This window comes from Danio rerio, chromosome 7 (assembly GCF_049306965.1).
Source record: "Danio rerio strain Tuebingen ecotype United States chromosome 7, GRCz12tu, whole genome shotgun sequence".
Lineage (NCBI taxonomy): Eukaryota > Metazoa > Chordata > Actinopteri > Cypriniformes > Danionidae > Danio > Danio rerio.
Window position 1 is genome coordinate 74,664,293 of NC_133182.1, and position 27,539 is coordinate 74,691,831.

General features: G+C 37.7%; 2 protein-coding genes across 11 annotated transcripts in view; one reads left to right on the forward strand and one right to left on the reverse strand.

The window, feature by feature from the left end:
- Positions 1-16,155, reverse strand: part of usp10 (ubiquitin specific peptidase 10) — a 37,856-nt gene extending 21,701 nt beyond the window's left edge. For 4 of the 10 annotated variants that reach the window (XR_012382841.1, XR_012382842.1, XM_005169051.6 and 1 more), the window contains exons 1-5: positions 15,891-16,155; positions 4,628-4,696; positions 2,547-2,592; positions 2,126-2,185; positions 142-1,335 (exon numbers count right to left, since the gene is read on the reverse strand). Coding sequence is in view for 4 of the 10 variants with exons in the window: in XM_005169051.6 (XP_005169108.1) it covers positions 142-1,335; positions 2,126-2,185; positions 2,547-2,592; positions 4,628-4,696; positions 15,891-15,911 (1,390 nt within the window). In the remaining 6 variants the exon portion in view is untranslated. Of the gene's footprint in view, positions 1-37; positions 1,336-2,125; positions 2,186-2,546; positions 2,593-4,627; positions 4,697-15,890 lie in introns of all 10 variants that reach the window. The other 6 variants (XM_068222783.2, XM_005169052.6, XR_012382844.1 and 3 more) reach the window with 5 other exon arrangements.
- A 3,131-nt stretch (positions 16,156-19,286) lies between these two features.
- marveld3 (MARVEL domain containing 3) lies at positions 19,287-27,163 on the forward strand. Its single transcript, NM_200529.1, is given in 4 exon segments — positions 19,287-19,403; positions 19,732-19,934; positions 22,880-22,983; positions 25,772-27,163. Coding segments are annotated over 3 exon segments (912 nt in total). The 5' UTR covers positions 19,287-19,403; positions 19,732-19,734; the 3' UTR covers positions 26,380-27,163.
- Positions 27,164-27,539: the final 376 nt, after the last annotated feature.

Sequence of the window (27,539 nt, forward strand, 5' to 3'; positions counted from 1 at the left end):
TCTCCAGGAACAAGGTTGGTGGACCCCTGTTTTGGACCAAAATTTGCTTAGGTGTAACTTTCAGCAAGCAAACAACTACATTTAGTGCAATACAGCATTCTTTGCAGTTTGGACTCAACCATTAACATCATGTAATTTTACCTGCCAATTTTGGGGCCATAGGGTCTTCAGACACGGGGACAGGGCCTTCACGCACCTCACTGACCTTTTCAGGCAACTCGGAGGCAGTCGGTGTGAATGTGACAACAGCAGGCACACTCTTCACCTCAACATACGCCTGAGGACCTCCAGGTAGAGGCTTGGAGTTGTGGAAGAGGCTTGCCCAGGATTTCGGTGGGGTGATCGCAGGTGCTGCCGGGACAACAGGCGAGACCACCGGCTGAACGTCAGAGTCTAACGAGAGAGGGGTTAGAGAGGAAGCAGACTGCACCTCACTCGTTTCAGAGGAGTCCTGGAGTTCATCCACAGCTCCAGCAGCTGAGGCGGTCTCTGGCAGCCCGTTGGCCTCCCCCAAGCCCTCGGCCTCCCTCTCATCAGTAGTAGCAGGAATTGTGGTTGTAGGGGTGGCCAGAGCAGCACAGGGAAGAGGGGAAGGTGGAGAGGAGCTGTGCCCGCCGTTATCCAGAAGTACTGGGCTCTCTAAAGCAGGGGGTTCTGCATGTTGCTCTGCAGTCCTGGCACTCTGTGCCACCCCACTGCTCTGAGAGGACGAAGATGAAGTAGACAAAGAAGCTGCACCATTTCTGTCTAACAAAGAGGCAGCTCCACTCGTCAAGTCAAATGTATTGTCAGGGCTTTCACAAGTCCTCTGATTGGAAAGTGGGGTGGTTTGGGGTGCAGATGTTATAGAATTTGGGGGAATTAGCTCTGCCCCAGGTAGAATGTCCCCAACCAAGTCCTCTGAACTCAGGAGTGGAGCATTTGGTGAATGTCCGTTGACCAGGCTTGGGGGCCCCACTCCATCTGTGGCCACACCAGTGCTGTTGCTGTTTGAACCCTCTAGATAGTTGTAGTATCCCGGCGGTCGTTTTTTCTTTTTCTTCCGTTGTCCCAAGCCACCCGAAACCCCATCCATGTCCAAGCAGGCTTGATGGCTGCCCATGTCTGAGGTCTCAGAGTTGCTGCAGCATAGGGAGTTGAACTCGGCACCGTCCGGGATATCAGCAACAGGTGTAGCTGTGGCAAGGGACTTCTGAGATGGTTGGCAGCCCAGGATGAACTCAGGGGCCTGAGGATTAAGAGTGCTAGAGACTTTGTACAGCGAGTCTTTCACTGCCACAGGCTCTGCATTCATTACCTCATCCACACCAAACTCAATATGCTGGTAGTCCTCTCCTGCAGATCGAAACATCTCAGTTAAACTCATGTGCATCTAAATAATTGTAATGATTTTCTGTTACAAATCTGATTTATCTTTTTTTTTTTATAAAACACTCAATTACTAAGATACTAGAGGTACCATGTAGTTATTTATATACAAAGACTCTGAATTGAAAGTGTTTGTGGTACTAAACGGTGCAGACTAAGCAGTGAAGGATAGATTGAAGTGAATGGAAACAGTGTTAGTGAATGCAAGTCACAATTACTCTACGAATTCGAGTCTCAGAAGTAGCCAGTAGTCAGAAAAGTAAAGCAACCTTAAGTCATAAAGGGAACACAAGTTCCCAAGCAATGGATCAAAGAATAGATAAGACCACATCCTCTGTTAGTATTCATTTTAGATGTTTTATTTTAGGCAGAAATGGATGGCAAACTCATAAGCAACATAAGTCAACACTGTCACATGTTCAGGTGATATTCTGTTAGAGGTCCTGAAAAATGGTCCATGAAGTCATATTCTTAGATGTGATGTGTTTTTTGAGAGAATTTCCAAAAAAGTAATACCAAAAATAAAGCCTCCCATCAACTCCAAACACTGCAAGTAGATGCTTATGCGCCAGAGAGACGCCTGGCACCTAGGCATGCAAAGCTCCAAAGATTAAATGGACAGGCAAGAATAAGAAGTAGGGGTTTAAGGTTTGGTAAAGGGGAAGGTTTAGAAAGCTGTCAGTGTTTAAGACCTAAGTGTTGAGTTCTGCAACAAAAACAGAAGATTAAGGCGGTGTGTAGTGGACCGAAAACTCACCGCAAACCTGCCGTCTCAATGATTCCGTTATGTAAGGCACAGCAGGAGTGCAGTAACCTCCTAAATAATTGATACAGATGAGGGTGAAGGTCACAACTACCTGAGAGGGCAATATGATACTGTCTCGGGAAAGATTATTAAGACTACAGAGATGGGAACGTAGCCCAAGGAGCTTTATATACAACTGATGAATGAGGACCAGTCTACAATTTAAGGATTAGGATGCGAATAGGACAGATGAATATAAATGAACTCTGTATCCCATGCGTGACGAAGCAAGCTATGGTCAAAGCATAATACATGATAGAAAACCATTGTGTTTGCTTACGTGGGAGTAATTAAGGATCTTGCAATCTAGAACTCATATCTTTATTTCTGTAGCAGTATTTGTAGTGATATTCAGATGAAGCTTTGATCTTACCTGAGGAATGGCTGACGCAGGTGACTTTATCATTGAACGGGGGAAGCTGATAAGAAATTTGGATGAGATCACTCAATCACATCAAGTCAATAGAAGAACATGCACACAAACAAACCTTTATTCCTTAACCCTATAAATGCAAGCGCATGTTATCTAAACTAAATACAGGTTTTTAAAAAAAAAATTATAACATGTACTTTGGAATGGAAGGCCAGAGTCGAATGTACAAACAAAATGGACAGCAAAACGATGTGTAAAAACTAAACAATGACTTGGCATTTTATTAGAGTAAAAAGAAAAAAAGTAAACAAAGAGAATGTTGGCACCACATTGGTAATATATTATGCCAAGAGGTGTTCTGTATTTTAAGTTACACTTGCCTTATACCAACAACAACAGGGAGCAAAATAAAAAAAATAAATTAAGACTACTTTTTGCATTAGAGGCAAATTTAAAGAAAAATGTAAAGGATCATTAATGGCCCATTTCCACTAAGTAGTTTGGTATGAGTCGGTATGCTTTTATGCCCGTTTCCACTGTCAAAACAAACCAACAAGCAAACCTATTGTATCACTTTTTGGGTACCTTTTCCAAAGAGTACCTAGCAAAACAAAAGGGTACCAAAAGGCACACAGCTATACACACAGCTAAACGCTATTGGTTACAGAGAAGTGTCACTAGTGTATGCACAAGCCAGGAGAATGAAAACACAGGAAGCACCGTTTTTAAATGCACAGCCGAGACATGAAACCATAATAATATAAACATAATAAAAAGTCATGATCGAGCCAAGCTTAAACAAACCTAGTCGTCGTCTTGCTGAACAGCCACAAAGCCAAGAACAAGAGCAGAACCTGTGTGTCTTGTTGCTTACAAGGGCGTCTAAAAGCGCAAGTGATTTTACTTTCTCCCAAGACCTCGCAATCGCTCGCCACACATCCATCTATGAAATAACAAACTTCTTGAGCTGATAATGTGCACGTTATAGTTATATATGGCTGCACGTGATTATTAAAGCACTTCTGACATCTGATCCTTTCAGAAAGGGACAAACACGAGAGAAGCGCTAAAAAGCAAAGGAGAAGCCGAGAAAGAAGTAGAAAAAAAAAAGAGCAAATGATTCTTTTAGCAACCTAAAACATGAACAAACTGCCATGTTTAACTATTATCATCACCTTTTGGACTAAATCGGAATGACGGAATTACTTTAACAAGATGTCAACATTGTGCTGGTGAAGAACAAAGATGTGAGGTTTGTACTGACTGTATACGTTTTGTATCATTTATTTACCAAATATGGCCTAAATGTATGTTTTGGGAATTTTTATTTGTTGTTGGTAAAATTTCAGAGACTGTAAGTCTCATTATGCGTTCATAAATATTTTATTTTTACAAAATCGCGAATGATACAGTAGAATATTTAGCATTATCATTGATCTGCAGCTATAATCAAATCCTGTTCAGGTTAGTAATAAACATTTATACAATCATTTACGCATATAAATCATTTGTTTAGTAAAAAGGGTTTCTCATATGATATTTGAACTTGAAGCAATAATGAAGCCGACCGCACCTTTTTGTCGAACACCAAGCCCACCAAAAGGGAATTATTTGTACCATTTAGCAGTGAAGGCACAAACCTGATAAGTGACCCGTACCAAATCGTACCATGCCAATTAGTGGAAACAGGCAATACTGAAACATTAATAATATTTTAGAAAAAAATGCCATTATATTTAGAAATACTGAACATATTAAAATAAGGGTAGAAAATGTAAAAAGGACATTTTTTTTCTAAACTCTTCATACTGCATATGGCAAAAAAAAAAAAAATGAACATGTATACACGAAGTGGTGTGAATAAGCTCTTCCTCACCACAGTACGTCTGGTTATATGGAATAAACAATCATACTGAAAGTAAGGAGTATTCAAAAAATCATTAAATGAATGGTCAAATTTACACAAATAATGCACAAATGTACTTACAATACCTTATTTTAAATGTATTACTTTGTTTTCTATATGGACATGACATTTGAAACATTTGTGTGTATTAGATTCATGTGTGTAATTATTTTACCTCAACATAACATCGGGGAGTCACAAAGAACTGATTGAACTCGTCTGGGCTGAACTCCCCAAAGATATACTGTGAAAAATCAAACAGAATACAACACATTAGGTGACATTTCACAATTGACAGGCACTTTTAACAATTTTACTGGCTTTATGGCTAACACTGTGTATGCAGCACAAAGCTAAATCTGTTAAGTTCTGCCTTCTTATTTTTTAATACACAAATAAAGTATGATGTCTGAGGGTAAACAAGGACGCGGCAGCCATCATTACTGCATGATTGCAACATCAGGTTGGGTGAAAGTAAAGAGCGAGATGGAAACTGATGAGTCATGCAGCATGGTAATATGGCTCCCTCATGTCCCACTACAGAGAGTAAAGCGAGGGCAGAGAGAGACCCTTCAGGCCCTCACTTTGGCCAATGTTTAACACTGTTTGAGCATTGACAATTAAACATTAGTGAATATAACGTGAAGGTTGTGGCATTAAGTTTGTGGTGTTATCTTTGTTCATTGAAATCAAACACTTCAAGTAAACTTTTACAACACAATAGATCTGATCTTTACTCAACAAATGCTTCAAATTGGCTTTTTTTTTTTTTTTGACCAACTGCGCTTCATAAAATTCCACAAAAAAAAAAAAAAAAAAAAAAAGAATTTCCATGTATTTTCCCATAGCCCACAGGCAGAAAGATGCCATCTAAACACAGCATCAATTACTGCCGAGTGCCAGATCTCTCTGCCAGTCTTCTGACCTCCCAATCCCACCGCTTCAATTGAACATTAGTCATGCTAGCTTTCTGCAACAGCAAGTCCACTCTCCTGATGTGTGACACTGGTCAGATGAGAAAACACATGACATTATATCTTGTTGGTGATTTTAAGGCTCCAAGCCAACAAACGTTGCCATTGTTGAATAACCTTTTATCTCATGGGACATCCAATCATTTTAACTCAAATGATGCATGACATATTTGAGGGAGAAGAACGTAGTTTAATGCAGCTGGACAGAAGCACTATGAATGCGCAAAAACATTTTCTAGTGATTACTAAATAAGATACAATTAATGTGTAAATTCGTTTTTATATAGACATTAACCATCTCTAATTGTATCGTTAAAACAAATCTAAAATGGACAAAGCAAATCCTAGGCATTTCATTAATATCTGCTGGTTGCATTGATAGTCTAAATCTCAGGTGTCAAATACAGTTCCTGGAGGGCCGCAGCTCTGTCGCGAGGGAGGTGAGCGCGGGTATTTACAACACTCCTGGCGCAAACTGTGCACAATTTTACCGCGTGTGTGCGATTTCTGTACAGTCTTTCACTGACAACTACAGCAGAAGACCCTATTTATCTGCGATTGAGGGAATGAAAGTACTCGATTCCTCTCTCTCTCTCTCACTGTGGCCAATTTCATCTGCTGGCTTGACTTTTGGGTTACCCAGATATTTAAAAAGAACTCATTTTAGAGCAGTAATCAGAAAACTGTGATATCATTAAACTGATATTTTTATCTAAGGTTTTATCATACTGTAAGAAACTTGTGGCCCGTTTCTACTGAGTGGTTCGGTACGGTACTCTTTTATGGCCGTTTCCACTGTCAAAAAGCGCACCGAACCAAACCATACCACTTTTCGGCACCCTTTCGAAAGGGTACCAAACGGGAAAGAGGGTGCCAAAAGGTGGACCAACACGTGCAGCTGAACACTGATTGGTTACAGAGATACGTCACGAGCTCATGGAGCTACACAGAAAACAAACAAACCACCTTGTTTTTTTTTTAAATACAAAGCCGAGACATTACATGGAAATACTATATGCATTTAATAACGAGCCATGGATGACCGGGGCTCAAACAAACCTTGACATCGTCTCGGTGAACAAACACAAAGCCAAGAAGAAAAATCTGCCGTGTGCTGTTGTTGCTTTACGAGCCCATCTAAAAGTGCAAGCAGTATTCGCTTTCTTCCGGGAGCTCGCGAACGCGTCTATATGTGATAAAACAAACTTCTTGAGCTCATGATAATAACGTGTGTGCGATTATTGAAGTGTCTCCGTCATCTGATCTATTCAGGAAAAAAGGACAAGCGCGAGAGTGAAGCGAGAGTGAAACGTGGGAAAAAAAGGCGAAGTCATCAAAACACAGGACCAAAATAGTTTTAGCAACCTGAATCATGAACAAACTGCCATGTTTATCTTCGTCTTTTGGACTATTATAAACTGGGAATGACAAATTTACTCTCTAACAGAGCTTACTTGTGCTGGTGAAGATTACAGACACAGATGAGAGGTTTGCGCTGACTGTGGGCTATATTGCATGTGTTTTTAACTCAAATAAGTACTAAATGTATGCTGTGTATAGTTTTTCTGTAATTAATAATATATCGGAGACTGTAAGGGGCGGGATGTGTTCATATTTGTTGCATTTATAAATTTATTTAATCTAATTGCAGACGTTACAGTAGCCTATTTTGCACTGTCATTGATCTGCAGTTATAATCAAATTATGTTTAAAGAAAAGTGAGTAATAAACATTTATAAACAAGTATTTATGCGTATAAAGCATCTGCTGCTCATTATGATATGTGAACGACCCATACAGCTTTACTGTAGACATTTATTCGAGCGAGCATGATGTCGACTTGAGCTTTGTCATACACCACGCCCACCAAAAGGGTACCCTTTGTGGTGGAAACGCAAGCCTGATAAAGGTGACCCGTACCGACCCGAACCGTACCGTACCAGTCAGTGGAAACGAGGCATTATACTGGCCCATGCCTGATTGCGAATTATAACTAAATGTTTTTTTTTTTATCCCAGATCGCCCAGCCCTAGTCAAAGGCCTATTACAACCATCAGAAGTCTTGTGTTCACTTGGTGTCTAGTCCTATAATGGTCAGACCATCCTTCAGACAACCTGCTTCCCCTCTGAAGGCTATAATTATCTTAATCCAACAAGCACTAGGAGTAACTTAAAGACTCTTGCACCAAGTTGAGACTAAAGCTCTACACTGTCTAGTAACAAACCAATACCAAAAAATAAAACAGACTTAAAAACATCACACCTCATTGGTAATGTTCATGCAAGTCTGCAAGTGTCACAGATGAAAAACGGAACAGGGCTGTGTAAACGTGCACATAATACCCCTTTACATTCACAACTCGCCGCGTGAAAAGGGAGAGCAAGAAAGAAAGTGCAGTTCAAGCACATGTAACTGTTTGCGAATCACCGACCTACATTGCTGAAATGGCACCACAAGGGACAAACAGCAAGCAGTAATCCAATGGCCTCTGGATGGCGAGCACAATCACAACAGAAAGAATGTCTCTTTGCCCGTTTTCCACAGGCGTGCCACACGTACCACACTAAGCTCCCCATAGCTGTTCATTTGGACAGGGGATTACTACAAATTAGCCATCTGCATTATTTCATCATGCTCTGGTGAGAAAACACACACAATCTTTCGTGAATGAGAAGCCGAGGTGACACTCACGCAACAAATTGAGTAACATCTAAAATCACCATGAAATCAAAATTGATGATTCTTATTGGATTATGAAATACTGTAGTACAGTGGATTACAACTCCAGTTCTGAAGACCAAATGCTCTGCACATTTTGCAAGTCTTGCTTACATCCACGGAAACCTCCTTGAACTGAAGTGTCAGTTAATAAAAACACAATTGTGTAAAGCAGTGGCCCACAGTAGGGCTGGATGAAATTGGAAAAAACTGACATTGCGATTTTGTTTTTCTGCAATATATAATGCGATATGAATATAATTTCACATTGAGGATGACTACAGTAACTTTATTTGGAAAGAATTCCTCATTTTACATTGACTGGGATTGTTTTGTAGGGGAGTACATCTGCACAAAATTATATAAAAATACACAAAATAAAATTAAGCACTGATAAAAACAACAGAAAAAAACTGTTTTTCCTTGTTTCAGAGTTTCAGAAACGCAATCAAATGTAAAACACCACCATATAGTCTTCTTTTATAAATAAATAATAAATCTTTGTTAAAGCAGCAAACTTTAGCATTTTTAGTGCCCAAATGGTTTAAATTAGCTTAATCTTACAGTCACAAGCCTTAAAACTATATAATAATTTGCATCTTTCCCACATTTAGAACCTATTAGGTCATGTTATATTAATTTCAACATGACATGGCAGATTCTGCAATGTGACTTGCAGATTTGCACATTGTGTTATTAAAGTAAAAACGATATATTTTGCAGCCCTCGTGCACAGGACTACAGTTAAAAATCACAGCTAAAGTGACTACAAATGACTTATGAACAAATGATTAAAATAAGTATCTCTGTGCCTACTGTTGTAACGACAGGACAACAATCAGCAGTCTGAAACTCACAAGAGATCACAGCAATTAGAAAATGACAACAATTTTCATCAATACCCGAGGAGAAAATTCTCACCCAAGATTTGATCATAATTTGAGAAACAATATCTGGGGCCTTATGATTAACTAAGGGCTGGAAATGCAGAATCCAGTCATTAAAAAACTTTGATTAGTTGTATAACAGAATCAAGGCAAATTCTGGATTCTCAAACTACAGTACTCTGGAAAAGTACTGTAACCTAATGATGAGAAGAAAATATCACGGCATTGTGATTACTGCTCTTATTAACATATCTGATAAACAACCTTTCCCCACATTGAACAATATAGTTTATTATAAGAAACATTAATTATTTAGGAAGAGTAAACATGTCAGGCTTAATTAAAACAAATCCTTGAGCTTTATTAGTTTTAAAAACACAGCTTTCTTTACAACTTGAAAAGGCATCTTTGGATATCTTTCTTTTCACAGTTCTGGTCCATAGCATGCTTGGATGTTGGTGTATGCGATTTGGTTTTCAAATGTATGTTTAATCGGGAGTTGACCAGTATCGTTTGATGTAGATGGTCCTCTGCTGTTTTAGATACTGTTGCCCTAAAATAATGAATAAAATAGTCTGACCACACACACACACACACAAACACATTACATATACACCGAAAAAAACAGTATAACAAAACGTTTTCAGTTTTAAAAAGTACTTTTCCAATCTGCTGTAAACCTTGAAGCTTATCATCCCATGCCTAAACCTAACGTAATAAAAAGTTTCTCAGAATCTGCCATCTAAAGACAGTATAGACATGGGCCAGTATACGACTCCAAAGCTATGATAACCTTAGATAAAAAAATCACGATTTTACGGTATGACGGTATTTTGGTTACTGCTCTAAAATAAGTTTTTTTTAAATGTCTGGGTTAAAAAATATATATTTTTTTTTTCCCCCCTTTGAACACAATATATTTTATTTTTAGAAACATTTAAAATATTTTTAAGCAGTAAACATCTGAATAACAGTATAATAACTCGAATAAATCCTTGGCTTCTGCTCTTTAAAAAAAAACAGAGATTTCTTTATAATTTAAAACAGCATTTTTGGATACCTTTTCTAAGATACTGTTGTCCTAAAAAAATATATATATATATATATATATATATATATATATATATATATATATATATATATATATATATATATATATATATATATATATATATATATATATATATATATATATTAATCACTTTAGGAACAGTATAGTGGAAAATGTTGGCATTTTCAAAACCTTGACTTTTCAAAACCGCAGTATACCTTAAAAATGGTTATCGTCCGATGCCTACTACAGTATGAAGACTTTCATATCATGTGTAAACAAACTCAGTATCTTTAAAACAAGCTGTCAAAACTTTAACAGCAACTTTTGTACAGCAGATTATTTTTTTTTATAAAATACTAATTTTTCATGTAATGTTTGTAAAAGAGGTAAACCAAATGAAGAAAACTGCTTAAAGGGAATGTAAAATGTAAAAAATGAGAACACAAATACTATGCATGCATAGTTACAGGTTTACAGCATTCTTCAATATTCAAAAGAACACTAAACAAAACTGGTTTGGAATAAATCAAGTAAATGGCGACAACTCACCCTTTAAAACAATGTTGTTGAATTCTTAGTTATATTTAGTGAGTGTCATTATTTCAAGTAATTAGGCTTGCCTTTAAATCAGGGGTCACCAATCCTGGTCCTGGAGGGCCGGTGACCCTGCAGTGTTTAGCTTCAACTTGCCTCAACACACCTGCCTGGGTGTTTCAAGTATACCTTGTAAGACCTTGATTAGCTGGTTCAGGTGTGTTTGATTAGGGTTGGAGCCAAAATCTGCCGGACACCGGCCCTCCAGGAACAAGTTTAATGACCCCTGCTTTAGATCATTTGCATTTTTTCATAAATGATATAAGGAACACAGAAAAATAGGGGAATTTTTTTTTCAGTCGAATTAAGATGATACAACTTAAAGCACTACAGATCACAAAAGGGAAGAAAAGACCATCACAACAGTTTCATTCTGACATTCATGTGACAACGGCAACTCGAGTTTTATAATTGGTCCTTACTTTCCAGTATTAAAGCAACAAAACCACTTTTATGAAGACAAAGCAGTAGCTGCTCAATGTGCGCTGTGGTTTTATGTAAAACTTGTCAAACAAACCCCCGCAGATAAGGACAAACCAGACGAGTCACTTGATTTTCTGGTTTAGATCTGCTTTAAAAGTGCATAACATGTTCTCACACAAATGCCACATTCAAATGCATTGATATGGCCTCTCAACAAGACTTTTATCCTGCTCAGATCACCAAGAGTGAAAATGCCAAGTCAAGCAACACACAAACCAAATTAGCCAATACATCAAGTTACAGATTCACTATACATGCTATTCCCGATGTAAAGAAACTAAAATCCAAGTTTTACTTTGTCCCACCATGCCATTTTAGTAGAGATGGCATTATCCCAGATGCCAGCTCACTGAGCTTCTAAAACAGATGTCCTCATAGTTGAAGAGTGTCCATCAGCTGCCTGTGTTTTTTTTATTTATCTATTACTAAGGGATCTTCTCTTAACCCCACCCAGAGCTACGGCCAACTTCCATTTTCAGGCACTTCTTTCATTCTAAAAGCAGTCGTCATCAAATGCAATTCACATATTCAGTCCAATAATGCCCAATCCTTGTTGACATTGTTTGGCAAAGTCTGTCACACGGCATTATTAGACACATCGGCTCACCGGGTTTTGTAACGGCTGACTATTGCTGAGGGAATCTGAGGGTACAGAGCAGCACACATGTCAAGCATGCACTTGAGTAAGTCGGAAACTATTGTTTACGTGTTGTGGGATTCCAACAGGCAGTGAATTTATTCTAAATTACAGTTAACTCAACTTCTGCTTGACACTTGTGTACACAGTCTCAGTTACAGTTGGGCAACATAAACCAGCCAGATTAAAAATAATGCAGTGGTCAACCAATCTGGGTTCTTTCTCTTCATTGGCTGATGCCATTATAGGAAAGCATGGTGGCCAACCTTTATATAAAGTATAACCGCTATATAAAATTATTGTTACCACTTTACTAGGGTTCATTACGCTGGTTAATGCATTTACTAACATACATTAAGAAACAATACCTGTAACGGGGTACATGAAGGAATCAGAGAACCAAATTCAATTCCTTTTAAGAACTTTATTCAGACTTTCTCCATATATTTTAAGACCTCATCACCACTTTAGGTTTCAACTTCTAACATTGGCGACATTTTAACTTACAGTACATTAAAATACAACTTGTAAGAAAGCACAAATGCACAGTCTCAGCTTGTGGGAGGCAACATAGGGAGGCAACAAAGACCAAGAAAAATTATTTACCCAACTACCCCTATGAAAAGTTTATAAGAGAAATACAAAACAATAATAATTAAACCAGTTTAAAAGGCTTTAACAAATACTCTAACATTTATATGAATTAATGATACTTTAAACTCATTTATTTACTAGCAAATTGGCCGATTCATATTGTAGAAAGTGAAAAAGATAATAGAAAAATAAAATGAGCATGTGACTTTTTTTACTCTTTGCCTGGTTATTGTGCTGTAAGCAAAGCAGCAGATTTTATAAAGTACACAGCACCCCAATATTCAGAGATTAAATAAAGGCAAACTTTAGCAAGCAACTATACATGACTATCAAACATGATACAATTTAATATCCTCCAAAATAGCTTTTAAGACTTTTAAATACTTTAAGGGTCTTAAATTTCTCTAAATTGATTTATCATTTTAATACCCCCACGGACATCCTGTGTAAAGCCTTTACTAATCATATAGGAAAGCATTAATACAAAATTAGTGCTTGTTAAGTAAGGGATAAAGTACATCCAGGAGGTTGTCATCACAGAATAAAGCCTGGCGCGAAGCACCGCTGTTTAAGCCTGAATGGGTTTATTCTGTGAATATAACCATCCTGGATGTACTTCATCCCTCTTATTAAATGGCTATTTGCCTCAAAATAATAAATAAATATCTGCCAATACATTTCTGAGCTCTATTAGTTTAATAACTCTTAATATTCCAAAAAACATTAATGTGCTGCAATTGTATTAACTAATGTTAACAAATATGAATAAATACTGTTATAAATGTATTGTTTATTATTTAATTATGTTAGTAAATATAATGACATTTCACTAAGGGAATCTTTTCGTAAAGCGTGCCCATATAATTTAAAGACAGTAAATAAAATCTGCTGAAGTGAAGCTTATCCGATACATTTATTTTACATGCAGAATATGAATTTGAATTAAAAACATATGCAGGGAGAAATAAACAAGAGAATAAATGCATTAGCATTTTTTTTTAAAAACAATCAAATCTTTTAGGCATGGGACAATAATCGTTTTTCAAAAGTATACCGCAGTAAAGAAAAGTCAAGGTTTTAAAAATCGCCAACATTTTCTGCTATACTGTTCCTATGGAATATGTAGGATTTTTTTTACTCCAGACTTTTGTTTTTAACAGTATATCCGACAGAAAAGATCTCCAAAGATGCCGTTTTAAATTGTCAAGAACTCTGTGTTTTTGAAACAAAAGACAGCACAAGTCAATGATTCACTTAAATGATTTAGCCTGACGTGTTTACTGCTCCAAAATATTTTAAATGTTTCTCAAGATTAACTAAATTGTGTTCAAAGGGGAAAGAAATACATCACAATATTGTGAAACCCCAATATATTTTTTAAGGTTATCATACTGTCAGAATCTTACACTGGCCCATTACTACCTCTAATTACGCATGGGACGATAACCGTTTTCAAGGTATACCGTGGTTTGGAAAAGTTAAAGTTTTAATACCACAAAAACTCTGTTATACTGTTCCTACGACACATGTAAGGTTTTTTTTTTAATGTTTTTAGAACAGTATCTACAGCAGAAAATATATCAAGAGATGCCTTTTATGCCTTTTTTTAAAGATGCCTTAAGAAATCTGTGTTTTAGAAACTAACAAATAGAGCAAACGTCAATGATTTGTTTTAATTACTTAGCCATACATGTTTACTGCTCCAAAATGATTCTTAAAATCATTGTCATTGTGGAAAAGTGTTGTTTTTTACCAAGACATTTAAAAAAAAGAACTCATTTGAGAGCAGCAATCGCAATAGTGAGATACCGTGAACCTGTGATATTTTTACCCAAGTTTATACCGGCCCATGCCTATCCTTTATTATACTTTATTTTTGAGCACACTGGGAGTCTTAAATAGACAGGGTCATTCAAATTTTGTATACATTAAACATTAAAACACTACATCTCCTGTCCCAATCCAATGTGTTTATGCAGGAAACGAATGCATAAAAAAATTCAATAAAAAAAAAAATCTACAGAAGATCCAAGTTGCATGCAAAAAAAGTAGTTGCATCATTAAGTGTTTAATAGTTATTAAAAGTATTCAAAAGATACAAATGTGTATTTACTACATATGTGAAAATATTGAAGTGTTTGCCTTTTTAATCATAAAGTAAATGCTGTTTACATCAACAGTTCTGTCTAATAATCAAAATTTAATGAGTAAAGAAATAAATGACGCTGAGGCACCGGTGTTCAGATGCTGTCAAAACTAAACACTTTCCATAAGGTGTTGTTCCATGTCAATCAGCATTGCCAGAATAATTACTTACAACAATCCTAACAAAACTGTAGTACTAATAAACAGGTATTATTAAAAACAACGCAAGGTGACAAATGCACGTCACACAATTCAAAGTTTACATGCATAAATGACATGTGCAACTTACTTTGACAGGACCTTGTGCTTTATGTGTCTAAACTGCCTACAGTCAGAGACCTTTTATTAAGCAGAATGACCCATAACTTTACACATTTAATACACTAACCACATTTCAGCCATATGGCATCAATGCAACAGTGCTAAAAGCCGTCCAACTTTATGAAAGTAGCACATTTAAATATCACACGTCATTAATAAATACAAATACCAGCCCTATGCATCGCATTAAACGCGATCGGGATGCATTTGATTATTCAAGACTTCACGTTTACTGACAGCACAGTGGAGACGCTACAGTTCAGCATGTGGCTAGCAGTCAGAGCTACAATGATGTAGCATCTTCACCACGGCGCCTCGTTCAAAGTTAGCTGACTTCAAAACCAGTCTAAAGACACTAAAAACACAGCCTGGTGGTGACGAGCTGTCACTAGAAATATAATGGATGCGATGTGATCAAGAAACAAACGTAAAAGTCAAACGCAAGAGTTTGAATGGGATTGAAGACAGGAAGCGATACCGCCCCCAATCAACAGGCCTATTTCACTACATTAGCAGCACGACACGACTCTATTTCAACTTGCTTGAACTGAAGACACTCCGCGGAAACACTTAACACTTTCTTACTGTATTCGGTGGAGTGTGCCACACAGGCGGTATCCGACAGAAATGTCGCCGAAACGCGGTGTGTTCAGTGCAAGATCGCGTCCGCCTGCTAATGACCGTTATTAACCGAGCACGCGCGCGTGGCCAGGCCGCTGCAGCAGCGTGAGCGGGAGGGCCAAACACAAACTCATGGCCGAAAAACACACACTCAGCGCTATGCCACACACACAGCCTCATGACAGCTGTAAATCACCCGTAAACCTTTATTATAATGGCCGCCTGAATGTGAGCTAGCAGACGGAATGCTAGTGGTTTTGAATAAGCGCGTGAAGGCTGTGGGCCTGCAGCCATGCTGCCGATTCAATGAGCTCGCACGCACAGTCCAACAGAAAGTACAGCACAAAGCAAAACAAACAATCTCTACGATATTAAACTGTAAATGAAAGCTTCAAAACGGTTTCCGTACCTGGTTACTTTGCGAAGCCATGCTCCCGGTGAGATTTCTCCACAATCACAAGATGAATGTTCTCTCGGGGGGGTAGGGGGGTAAGGTGAGTTTGTAGTACTTGGTATTACCAGTAAACACCTACTGTGACATGGTCTCCATTTTGCTATGGTTTGTCATACAGTGGTTTTACTCAGGTTTAGTGCCACTACTCCAGCATATCACGCCGTTTCCCCCACCGTCGCCGCCATCTTTATCTCGCGCCTGTGTGCTGCCAGTGGCGCTCGCGCGCGCTCCCTTCTCAAGCCTGATTTATACTTCTGCGTCAGGTGACCGGCGTAACCCACGGCGCAGGCAACGCGCGTGGCTGTGCATTTATACTTCTGCGCGCTGTCTCTGCCGGTCTGCATTAACACTTCCGAAACGCTAGTTGGCAGTGAGGTGTAAATGTTCCTCTGTGTCAAGTTTCTTCGCTACTTTTTTGCATTTCCTGAACACTTCCGGGATGTACAAGTGGCTCAAACTCGCTCATTTTGAGGCAGGAACCGGCGGACGTGCAACAACTTTAACTATGAGGTAAACACAAAACAAAACTTTCCATCCGGAGCTCCTTCACGGGACTCCACACTTGTAAACAATCGCTCGCGCGGCGTCGCGCCATTCGCGCGCCTCTCGGTCCCGCCCAGACTCGTCAGCGCTACCAAGCCGACCAATCACAGAGCTTATGCTACGCGTCGTTGCGACGTGTAGTTACATTTTTTGAGAGGTGCACGTCAGTGACGGCGATGGCCACGGCGAAGGGCTATGCGTCAGCGCCGTAGCATACGCCGGTGTTTGACGCAGAAGTATAAATCAGGCTTCAACGGGCTCGTGTGCGTGCGTTGACGTTCTGCCGGGAGGGTGGGCGCGCCAAAATGACGTGCAAATTCAAACTTGCACTAGGATGCTGAGCATATTTAATATTTAATAAATATTACTTAATAATATCATTAATATTAATTATCATTAATATCATTAATATCATTAATATTTAATAAATATTTAATATCATTAATATATTAATATATATTAATATCATTAATATATTAATATATATTAATATCATTAATATTTAATAAATATTTAATAAATATTACTTAATAATATCATTTTCTAATTAAGTTTTATATATCGTAGCAATAAAATAAAAAAGGAAACAGTAGATAAACAAGTACCAAGTTCAACCAAAACAGGAAATTCTTCCGTCACTTATTCACCCTTCACTTCTTCCAAACCTGTTTGACTTTCTTTCCTCTGTTGAACACAAAAGATATTTTTAAAATAAACTCTGTTAGCTTGTACTTATTGACTCCCATAGTATTTTAGAATAGTATTTATCCTACTATGAAAGTTAATTGGTACAAGCTACCAAGATTTTTACATATACCATGTTCAGCAGCGTATATAAGTACACCCCTCACAAATCTATCTTTTAAATGCATATTTTTAATAAGAAGCTATACAATATATTTGTGCATATACATTAGATTGGTCAGTACTGAAACCAAAAATGGAGCTTATCTAACAAAATAACTTACGATAATGGTCCAAAAACTAGTACAGCCAAATTTATGTTATAGAAAAATGTTAATTATAAATAAAATAAAAAGGAAAAATTAAGAGAAGCAAAAAACTGGAAAAATTTAGTGTGATTTAGTTTGTAATTTATTTTGCAATATTTTGCTTAAATTTTTAATTATATTATCTTTCGATTTCTAAATATGTTTGGTGACTAAAATATTATTTTAATAAATATATCTGTTTAATAAATCTATTTAGCTTAAATGCACCAAAATACATTGTTTTTTTAATGGTTCTACTTAATTATGCTGAGCGCTGCACAAGAAACATTAAAACATACTAAATTGTAAGGAGGACAAAGGAGGATAGGGCAGAGATGAACAAAATATTACAAAATGATGCATAAATTAAAAATAAAATTTTATGTTTAATTACAGGGGTCAAAAAATCAACAAAAAAGTGTCAATTACAGCGTAAATTACTTCCAATGAATTTAGCAAGGGGCTGCACGGTGGCGCAGTGGGTAGCATGCTCACCTCACAGCAAGAAGGTTGCTGGTTCAAGCCTTGGCTGGGTCAGTTGGCATTTCTGTGTGGAGTTTGCATGTTCTCCCCGTGTTGGCGTGAGTTTTCCCTGGGTGCTCCGGTTTCCCCCACAGTCCAAATACATGCACTATTGGTGAATTGATTAAACTAAATTTGTTGTTGTTGTTGTTGTGTGTGAATGTGAGAGGTTATGGGTGTTTCCCAGTACTGGTTTGTAGGTGGAAGGGCATTGGCTGTGTAAAACATATGCTGTATAAGTTGACAGTTCATTCCGCTGTGGTGACCCCTGATAAATAAAGGGACTAAGCCGAAGGAAATTAAGGAATTTAGCAAGACCATAAAGTTCGGGTTTTGTTTGTAGACGTGCAAGATAATTGCCATTTGAAGTAACTTCCTTTACTGTTTATTGTATTAGGTGTATGGCTAACCTGTAGTGCACATATTGATTAGGTTTACATGTTGCCAATATTATAATAAGTCTATGGATATTGGACAAACAAATTTAAAAGTCACTGTAAGTGTAAAGTATAGTCATTTTTCCATCTGGATATATGCAAAGGTGTTTCGCACAGATCTTTTTGAGAATTTTTATTATTGTTGTTGTTGTTGTTGTTGTTGCTGTTGTTTGTTTGTTTATTTGTTTTTATTGTCCATAAGATTATTTTCAGTAACATGAACTTGCATGTTAAAATGTGTTTGTTTTTTAACCAGTTCATTTAAACTACTTATTTTCTTACTTAACTTAAGAAAACTAATGAGAATTATATATTATATTATATTATATTATATTATATTATATTATATTATATTATATTATATTATATTATATTATATTATATCAATATGTTATTATATATTATTATATATTATTATATTATATATTATTATATTATATTATATTATATTATATTATATTATATTATATTATATTATATTATATTATATTATATTATATCATTATGTTATTATATGTTATTATATTATATTATTATATGTTATTATATATCAATTTATTATATTATTATGTTCTTATTTGTTATATTATATTATATTATATTATATTATATTATATTATATTATATTATATTATATTATATTATATTATTATATGTTATTATATATCATTATATCATTATATTATATTATTATGTTCTTATTTATTATATTATATTATATTATATTATATTATATTATATTATATTATATTATATTATATTATATTATATTATATTATATTATATTATATTATATTATATTATACAAAAAAACTTTTGTTTTGGATCGCATATGTAATGGCGTAGCGTGATGACGCATAAAGTGAGGCGGAGTCAGTCAGACAGGTTTCACAGGTGTGTCGCTCCGCAAAACACCAGAAAGCAGGACGAAACTCAGACAAATCTCTGCTTATTTCGGTCTTTTTTGATAAAAGGTAGGCTCAGAGTCAACACTCTGGTTTAATTCCGAGGTACTTGTAATATCTTCTCCACCTAAAGCTGTTTGTTTTGATAATTTGATTGAGAAATGTGCAAATATGGAGCGACTAACAAATAAAACGTTCAACTTACAACATAAACACCGTCACACTATTTAAGCAAAATTATAAATAATCTTAATAACATACATAAGTAATAAATACACTCAATCACAACAGTTTATTGATAACGAAACGCCATGCCACAATGGTTTCGGGAACTTTTTGTGTATTCACGTGAACGTGCATTTGAGATGTAAATACGCATTTCCTCGTTATTTTTTAGGCGATGGCAGGCTCAAACAGACATCATCACACAAGGGACAGAGACAGAAGAGATGATCACAGACACGACAGGAGATACAGAGAGGACAGGGGGACACCAGATGGAGAAGACAGATCACGAAACCACCGAGATAAACAGAGATACACTGACCCCCAGAGGGACCCCCGGGTGTATGAGGACACCCGATACCACAGTCAGGCCGCGTAAGCAGTGGTTTGAGGTTTATTTTTTGTTTATGAACCCGCATGGATCAGAACTCAAGCTTTTCTATGACTTGATTGTATTGAGGTAAAATTGGTTTTATATTCGCGCAATAGTTCAGTGCGACATTCATCTAAAACGCTTAACGTAAAAAAGCTTAACGTGGATAAATGTATTTAGAAATTAACATGATAAACCTTTTTCCTGGATAATATAATTTTACAAAAAATATTCTTTGCAAATTCTAGATAGTAAAATCATATTAGCAGCAAATGACTATTAAGCATTGTTTACAGTCAAATCAATTGTGCTAATGTTGTAAAGGCATGCTTACATGCAGGGGTGGACTTAGTGATTTGGGGGCCCTAAGGGCACCTATTCCAGGTATGAGACCCTAGAATTATATATATATATATATATATATATATATATATATATATATATATATATATATATATATATATATATATATATAAAGAGTTCAGATGCAAAAACCTTAAATGCCATCTGAAATTTTCTTCTATTATTACCATTTTTCTCAGGCTCCTATGTCTTGATGCAGTCATTTTACTTTTATGGTAAATAACAGGTTATTTTATTCAATTTTAACATGAAATAACTAAACATAAACATAAGAGGCTGAGAAAAATGCTCATTGTTGAAAAAAAAATCTAGATGGCACTTGGAGGGTTTTGCATCCGATTATATTTATATATATATATATATATATATATATATATATATATATATATATATATATATATATATATATTAAAGGTTGGCATAGATTTTTTTTTATGTAGATTATTCTCAAAATTAGTAAATCTTTAACACGGGTTTCTCAAGCCAGGTGGCGCATTAGACCAGGGGCTCATCTCCTGTTTCCAAAATGCATCACAAACTGCTTGAGAAACTGTTCTGCTATGATAATTGGTGATGAAAATAAATGATGTTTAATAAGGTTTACTTGTGTTTACGAACTGTTTATTTAGTTAAACATAAATTTTGAACTGTAGGCCTACATAAGCTACATCATTTTTTTTGATCTTCTTAATCCGACTAAAGTCATACCTGAACTAAACAGAAATGGAATAAAGACGTGGAGTATGCAAATATTAGTGGCATTATTAAAGAACACCACAATCAAACTATTATTATAAGACTTTTCACCATATTTTCTGACAAGATCCACACATGCGGCTGTCAGTAATGGATCATTTGGCGTGCGTTAATAAAATCCATAACACTCTCACCAGTCCTTACTCCTTATTTGCGTCTAATACCCCAGTTTGTCACAGGGGCATGAATGAAATGTTCATAAGTTAAAGTGAAACTGCAGTTAAAGTCAGGCATCCAGCTGATTCAGAAGGGCACTTTTTTGTCAGACGGCTCACTGGTCAGGTATACATCTGTGCTAAAATATCAAGGTGAAAGTCATCATAGCTTGTGTAGAACAGACCCAGCTTCCAACCCAACTTTGAGAATAGATTAACAGCAATATTTGTTTTATCGCATCATAAGAGTCTTCTGTTAACGCAGCATCTTAACACCGATTACGGCCCACCACTAATATATATATATATATATATATATATATATATATATATATATATATATATATATATATATATATATATATATATATTTAAAATAAATTTTGTCTTCCTAATGTACAATTAAAGGCAATAAATTTACAAATAATGTTTCGGCCAGACCGCAGGTTCGCGGAGGAAACTATTTTCTTCCCAAATGTTCTCAAAATTCTCAGTCTTGCACACTCTCCCTGCCTCTACTCCGGTCGCTGGCAGACTGGTGTCACTAAAATCTCTGTGATTGTGAACAATAGCAAGAAAATAATAAATGCTCCGTTTAAATTGTTACATTTAAAACAGAGGAGAAGCAGATCGGTTTGACCATACCAAATACCTCATGCTCGCGGTGCTAAAACATTAGCTTTTTCCATTTTATGGACTTCAATGGGAAAGAAAACGCTTGACGTGATGTCTTTCACTTTGTCTATGGAATTGAGAATCGTTCTTTTTATAGAATTTAGGGTTAATTACAAGAAAAGTTTGACAGAAATTTGGATTTCTCTGGTTGACTTTTAGGAACTTTAAGCCACGTTAAGCTCTTTTCACGTTAATTGATTTAGAATGTCCCCGTTCAGACTACTTGTGACATGATACCTACATTGTTTACTAAAGTACTTTGACTTTTTGGTCTGAAATCACATGCAAGTATGACTTTGCAACAATTGCACAATTGAAATTCAAAAATCGCTGTGAGATCGCATGAATGAGGTGGTTTCGGCTCGATTGAAACGAACTCTGGAGGGGATCGATTGTAGTGAGAAAGCGATACGATCCGAGCCCGGCTATATCACAGTGTATTATGGATATGTCATAGGCATATATTCGGCTATATGAAGAGAGAATGATGAGTAGGGCGGGAGGTCATTCCTACCGGTAATTGTACATTTCGTGTAAAATACGAGAGTAAAAGCATGCTGAACTATTAATGAGAGCTCTTAATCCGTTAGGAAAATTGACCGAACTTCAGAAGTTTATTTGTTATTTCTCTCTACAATGTAAAGCCTATAATGCATAAGCCAACTGCTGTGTATGAGAAAGTCTTACCTCTCTGCTCTATATTCGGTGAAGATGTCTGAGCGCAGCTTTTTGCTTAAATTGTCTTATTGCTCATCGTTGTAAATTAAAATAAGGACGCATGACAGCTGAGCAGGACTCTGCTAAATAAACCTTGAAACTTTGATCAATGTGAGTTGAGTTTACTCGCACATGACTTGTTTTAGCTACTTTGGTCCGTTTAGAAACTTTATGCAACTTTTTTTTATCCCTGTTTCAGAGCAAATGAATCGATTCACAGGTCTGAAAGCACCCTAAAACCAACTTTACCTCAATCCTGATTGTGCGTCTCTTTTCCACAGGCCCAGCAGTTACGCAGAAAATTCATCTTCGTACTATGATGACAGTCAAACATATCATCGTGAAGAGGCACTTTATAACCTCGGATACTTGACAACAAGCAGAGGTAAAGGCAGAATTTTTTATTTATTTTGTAAAACCATTTTAAAGAACAAAAACAGTATATTTATGTAGCAAGATATCTTTAGTTTTACTTTTTACATGAACTACAAACTCTCAAACTGTGGTATACGAGACCAGTTCTGTAGTGTTGGCATTTCAGATACTGTAAACTCAGGAATCTCCCCATGCTGCATCATTGGTAAAATAATTATTACAAATGTGTTTAAATGAAATGAATAATGAAAGAATAAAATGTACACACTTTTAACCCTTTGACGCCTACGATAACTCTGATGTGATCTGACAGCATTGGCTGTTCCCTAAAGCGTATGTTCACCTCACCAGAAAGTTTACTGTAGTACATTGCATCCCCAGATGTTAAAAATCAATCTGCTTGGCGCAGTGCCTGAGGAAGAGGCGCGAGGGGCGCCAGTTGTGTTGGCATTTCAAAATCATCAATACAAATGTGTCATTGTAGTTGTGTAAAATAATGTGTTTTTGACATATAAACTTATTTGTTTTTTAAAGCACCGAGGCGTTTGGTTTAGTTTGTTACCTCAGATTTAAGCTAATTAATTTGGTGATTCAAATGGTGTGAGACGCAGAACATAGACCCGAGCAACTTTGCCATGCTTGAAGCTTAGAGGTAGAATATAATTAAAGTTAGTCTCCGTATGCAGACGGAGGGCCCGTGAACTGTCTGCTTAAAAACAGTGGTCGGTGCATGGTTAATGCGAACTTCGCGGTTCACTTAATATGTGCCCTCAGTTATATCCACGTCTAGTGCAGTAGAATAGAGAGGGTGGCGTCCCCGACACTATCCTCACCACCCGCGCCCTCAGTTATATCCGCATCTAGTGTGGTAGAATAGAGAGGGCGGCGTCCCCGACACTACCCTGACCACCCGCGCCCTCAGTTTTATGCGCATCTAGTGTGGTAGAATAGAGAGGGCGGCGTCCCCGACACTACCCTGACCACCCGCGCCCTCAGTTTTATGCGCGTCTAGTGTGGTAGAATAGAGAGGGCGGCGTCCCCGACACTACCCTGACCACCTGCGCCCTCAGTTTTATGCGCGTCTAGTGGGGTAGAATAGAGAGGGCGGCGTACCTGACACTACCCTCACCACCAGCGCCCTCAGTTATATCCACGCCTAGTTTGGCAGAATAGAGAGGGCGGCGTCCTTGACACTACCCTGACCACCCGCGCCCTCAGTTATATCCGCGTCTAGTGCGGCAGAATAGAAAAGGTGGCGTCCCTGACACTACCCTCACCACCCGCACCCTCAGTTATATCCGCACCTAGTGTGGCAGAATAGGGTGGGCGGCGTCCCCGACACTACCCTGACCACCTGCGCCCTCAGTTTTATGCGCGTCTAGTGTGGTAGAATAGAGAGGGCGGCGTCCCCGACACTACCCTGACCACCTGCGCCCTCAGTTTTATGCGCGTCTAGTGTGGTAGAATAGAGAGGGTGGCGTCCCCGACACTACCCTGACCACCTGCGCCCTCAGTTATATGCGGGTCTAGTGGGGTAGAATAGAGAGGGCGGCGTACCTGACACTACCCTCACCACCAGCGCCCTCAGTTATATCCACGCCTAGTTTGGCAGAATAGAGAGGGCGGCGTCCTTGACACTACCCTGACCACCCGCGCCCTCAGTTATATCCGCGTCTAGTGCGGCAGAATAGAAAAGGTGGCGTCCCTGACACTACCCTCACCACCCGCACCCTCAGTTATATCCGCACCTAGTGTGGCAGAATAGGGTGGGCGGCGTCCATGACACTACCCTCACCTCCCGCGCCCTCAGTTATATCCACGTCTAGGGCAGCAGAATAGAAAGGGCGCCGTTCCCGACACTACCCTCACTACCCACCCCCTTAGTTATATCTGCGTCTAGGGCAGCAGAATAGAGAGGGCGGTGTCCACTACTGCTCCCCCACCCCCACTTTAGGGTTTACGGACACGTGACCGTCCTTTGCCTAGAGCGGCAGTTCAGCTTGCTCCGGCCCTGCGTATGAGTTGGTCAAGCACTGTATATATGCATTCAATCACTCGCCTTTCTGAGACACATTGGCCTGCTGTAAGTGACGAGCAGTAAGCAGATTTCTAATGTAAACATGTAATTTCAATTCTAATTTAAATATGTCATTCCAAATCCTATTAAAATGCCGGCAGCTAGCTCTCTGCAACTCTCACATGGTCGCCCACTGAAGCTAAGCAAGGCTGTGTCCGGTCAGTACCTGGATGGGAGAACACATAGGAAAGCTAGGTTGTTGCCGGAAGTGGTGTTAGTGAGACCAGCAGGGGGTGCCTAACCTGCGGTTTGTGTGGGTCCTAATGCCCCAGTATAGTGACGGGGACTCTATACTGTTCAGTGAGCGCCGTCTTTCGGATGAGACGTTAAACCGAGGTCCTGACTCTCTGTGGTCATTAAAAATCCCAGGATGTCCTTCGAAAAAGAGTAGGAGTTTAACCCCAACCTCTGTCCATCATGGCCTTATAACCATCCCCATATCATTATTGGCTTCATCACTCTCCTCTCCACCAATCAGCTGGTGTGTGGTGTGCGGTCTGGTGCAATATGGCTGCCGTCGCGTCATCCAGGTGGTGGATGAGGAGATTCCCCCCTATGTGTAAAGCTCTCTGAGTGCTTAGAAAAGCGCTATATAAATGTAAGGAATTATTATTAATATAATATTTATTATTGGGTTATGGTGCAACAAAATTGAAGGGTCACATTTAATAGTGTGTACATTTTCATTTATGTGTGAACTATCCCTTTTAATGTGTTTTAGGCGTCTGTCAGGGCTTAGAATTCACCTTAAGCCTATTAATCATCATCTGCGCTGGAGTGAACTACAGTAACTCAGGTCGCTATCGGGACATCGCCAGCCTAGGCGGTTTATACCAATACTATTACGGCGGAGCCAACGCTTTCACCGGAGCAGAGGCGCAGAAGGTCCAACAACTAGATGACCAGTTCTACCAGCTCAAACTGCCTCCGTACATCTTCAGCATGGCCTGCGGAGGCGCACTGATGTTTTACGCCGGAGTCTTGCTGGCTCTGGGAGTTTTTCGGATGCCATATCGATTCCCTCCGCTTCTCCTGGGCGAAGCTCTGCTGGATGTGCTCATAGGCCTTGGGTTTCTTCCCGCCGTTGCTTTCTACTTCATCAAGCTGCAGGAGATCTACAACAACTCCATCTGCAAGGAGAGGGAAGCCATGTACAGCAGCAAAGCGCTCAGAGGGTTCGAGTGCAATTTCAACGGGGCAGACATCGCCGGTGGGCTGTTTGGCGTTTTGGGGGTCATTATTTTCCCTGTTAGCGCAGTGTTTGCTATTAGGGCCTTCAGAAGAGTGAGGAAGATGAAGCAGAGGCCGGCTGAAGACAACAACCTGTGAGGGTTTGAGCATTTCAGATGGAAATACACATGTGGAGAAGCTCAGGAGCTCTTTGGTTAGTATTTTAGAAAAACAGAAGGATATTTTTTATATATTATTAATTTGTTTTTGTTGCTTCTGTGAGTTTATTTGATTATAGATGACTTATTTGTATTTTTATGTACTGTACATTTCTATAAGGTTAATATTTACTAACATGAACATTTACTAATTCACTATTAAAATCCAAATTTAGGCTTGTTAGCATTAGTTAATGCACTGTTAGTTAACATTAAATAACAATGAACAGATTTATTATCTTTAACATTAAGAAAGATGAATAAATATTGTTATAAATGTATTGTTCACCGTTTAGTTGTGTTAAATACATTAGCTAATTAACATTTACTTATAGTAAAGTGTTAACAGGATTTGATTAACAAGGAACTCAATTACAATTACACAAGCAAATCTGTATTATATCCCATAATCATCATTTAAATACGTCTGAAGAGATTCCAGTTTGTATTTTAGTATTTTTACAGCGTCTACTTATTTCTTTTTTTCTATTGTTGTCGAGAATTTATTGTTAAGGACTTTTTTTGTTGTATTTTTATACTAGAAAGTACTTTTATTTTAGAAATTTGATTAAACAGGAATGCACAATGTATTTAGTTACAAGCTGCACAAAATAATTGTCTTAATACACAAAATAGTTTCTGAGGATATTTAAAATTATGTATTTTCCTATTTTATGCTTAGTTTTTTTGTAATAAAATATTTTACATTAAAAATATAAACACAATATTTTAAGGTGCCCCTATTGTGTTTTTTCAGCAGTTACCTCGTGTAGTTTGTAATGTAGCTGTTTGTTAATCATTTCTGAAACTTTGCAGATGTTTTTTCAACATCCATGAAAACTATTTTACTCTTAAACACACTCTGCAGTTTTAGCCGAGGCTTTGAAGAGTTTTTTTTTTCATTGGTTTGTTAATGCAGGTTTTTTAAAGCAAATTCCCTTTCAATTGATATGGTAAAAATGATACCCACCTCATGGTCTAGAATAGATACAGGTGTGGAGGATACACCAATCAATATACACACACCGGCCACTTTATTAGGTACACCTTACTAGTTCCGGGTTGGATTCGCTTTTGCCTTCAGAACTGCCTTATCCTTTG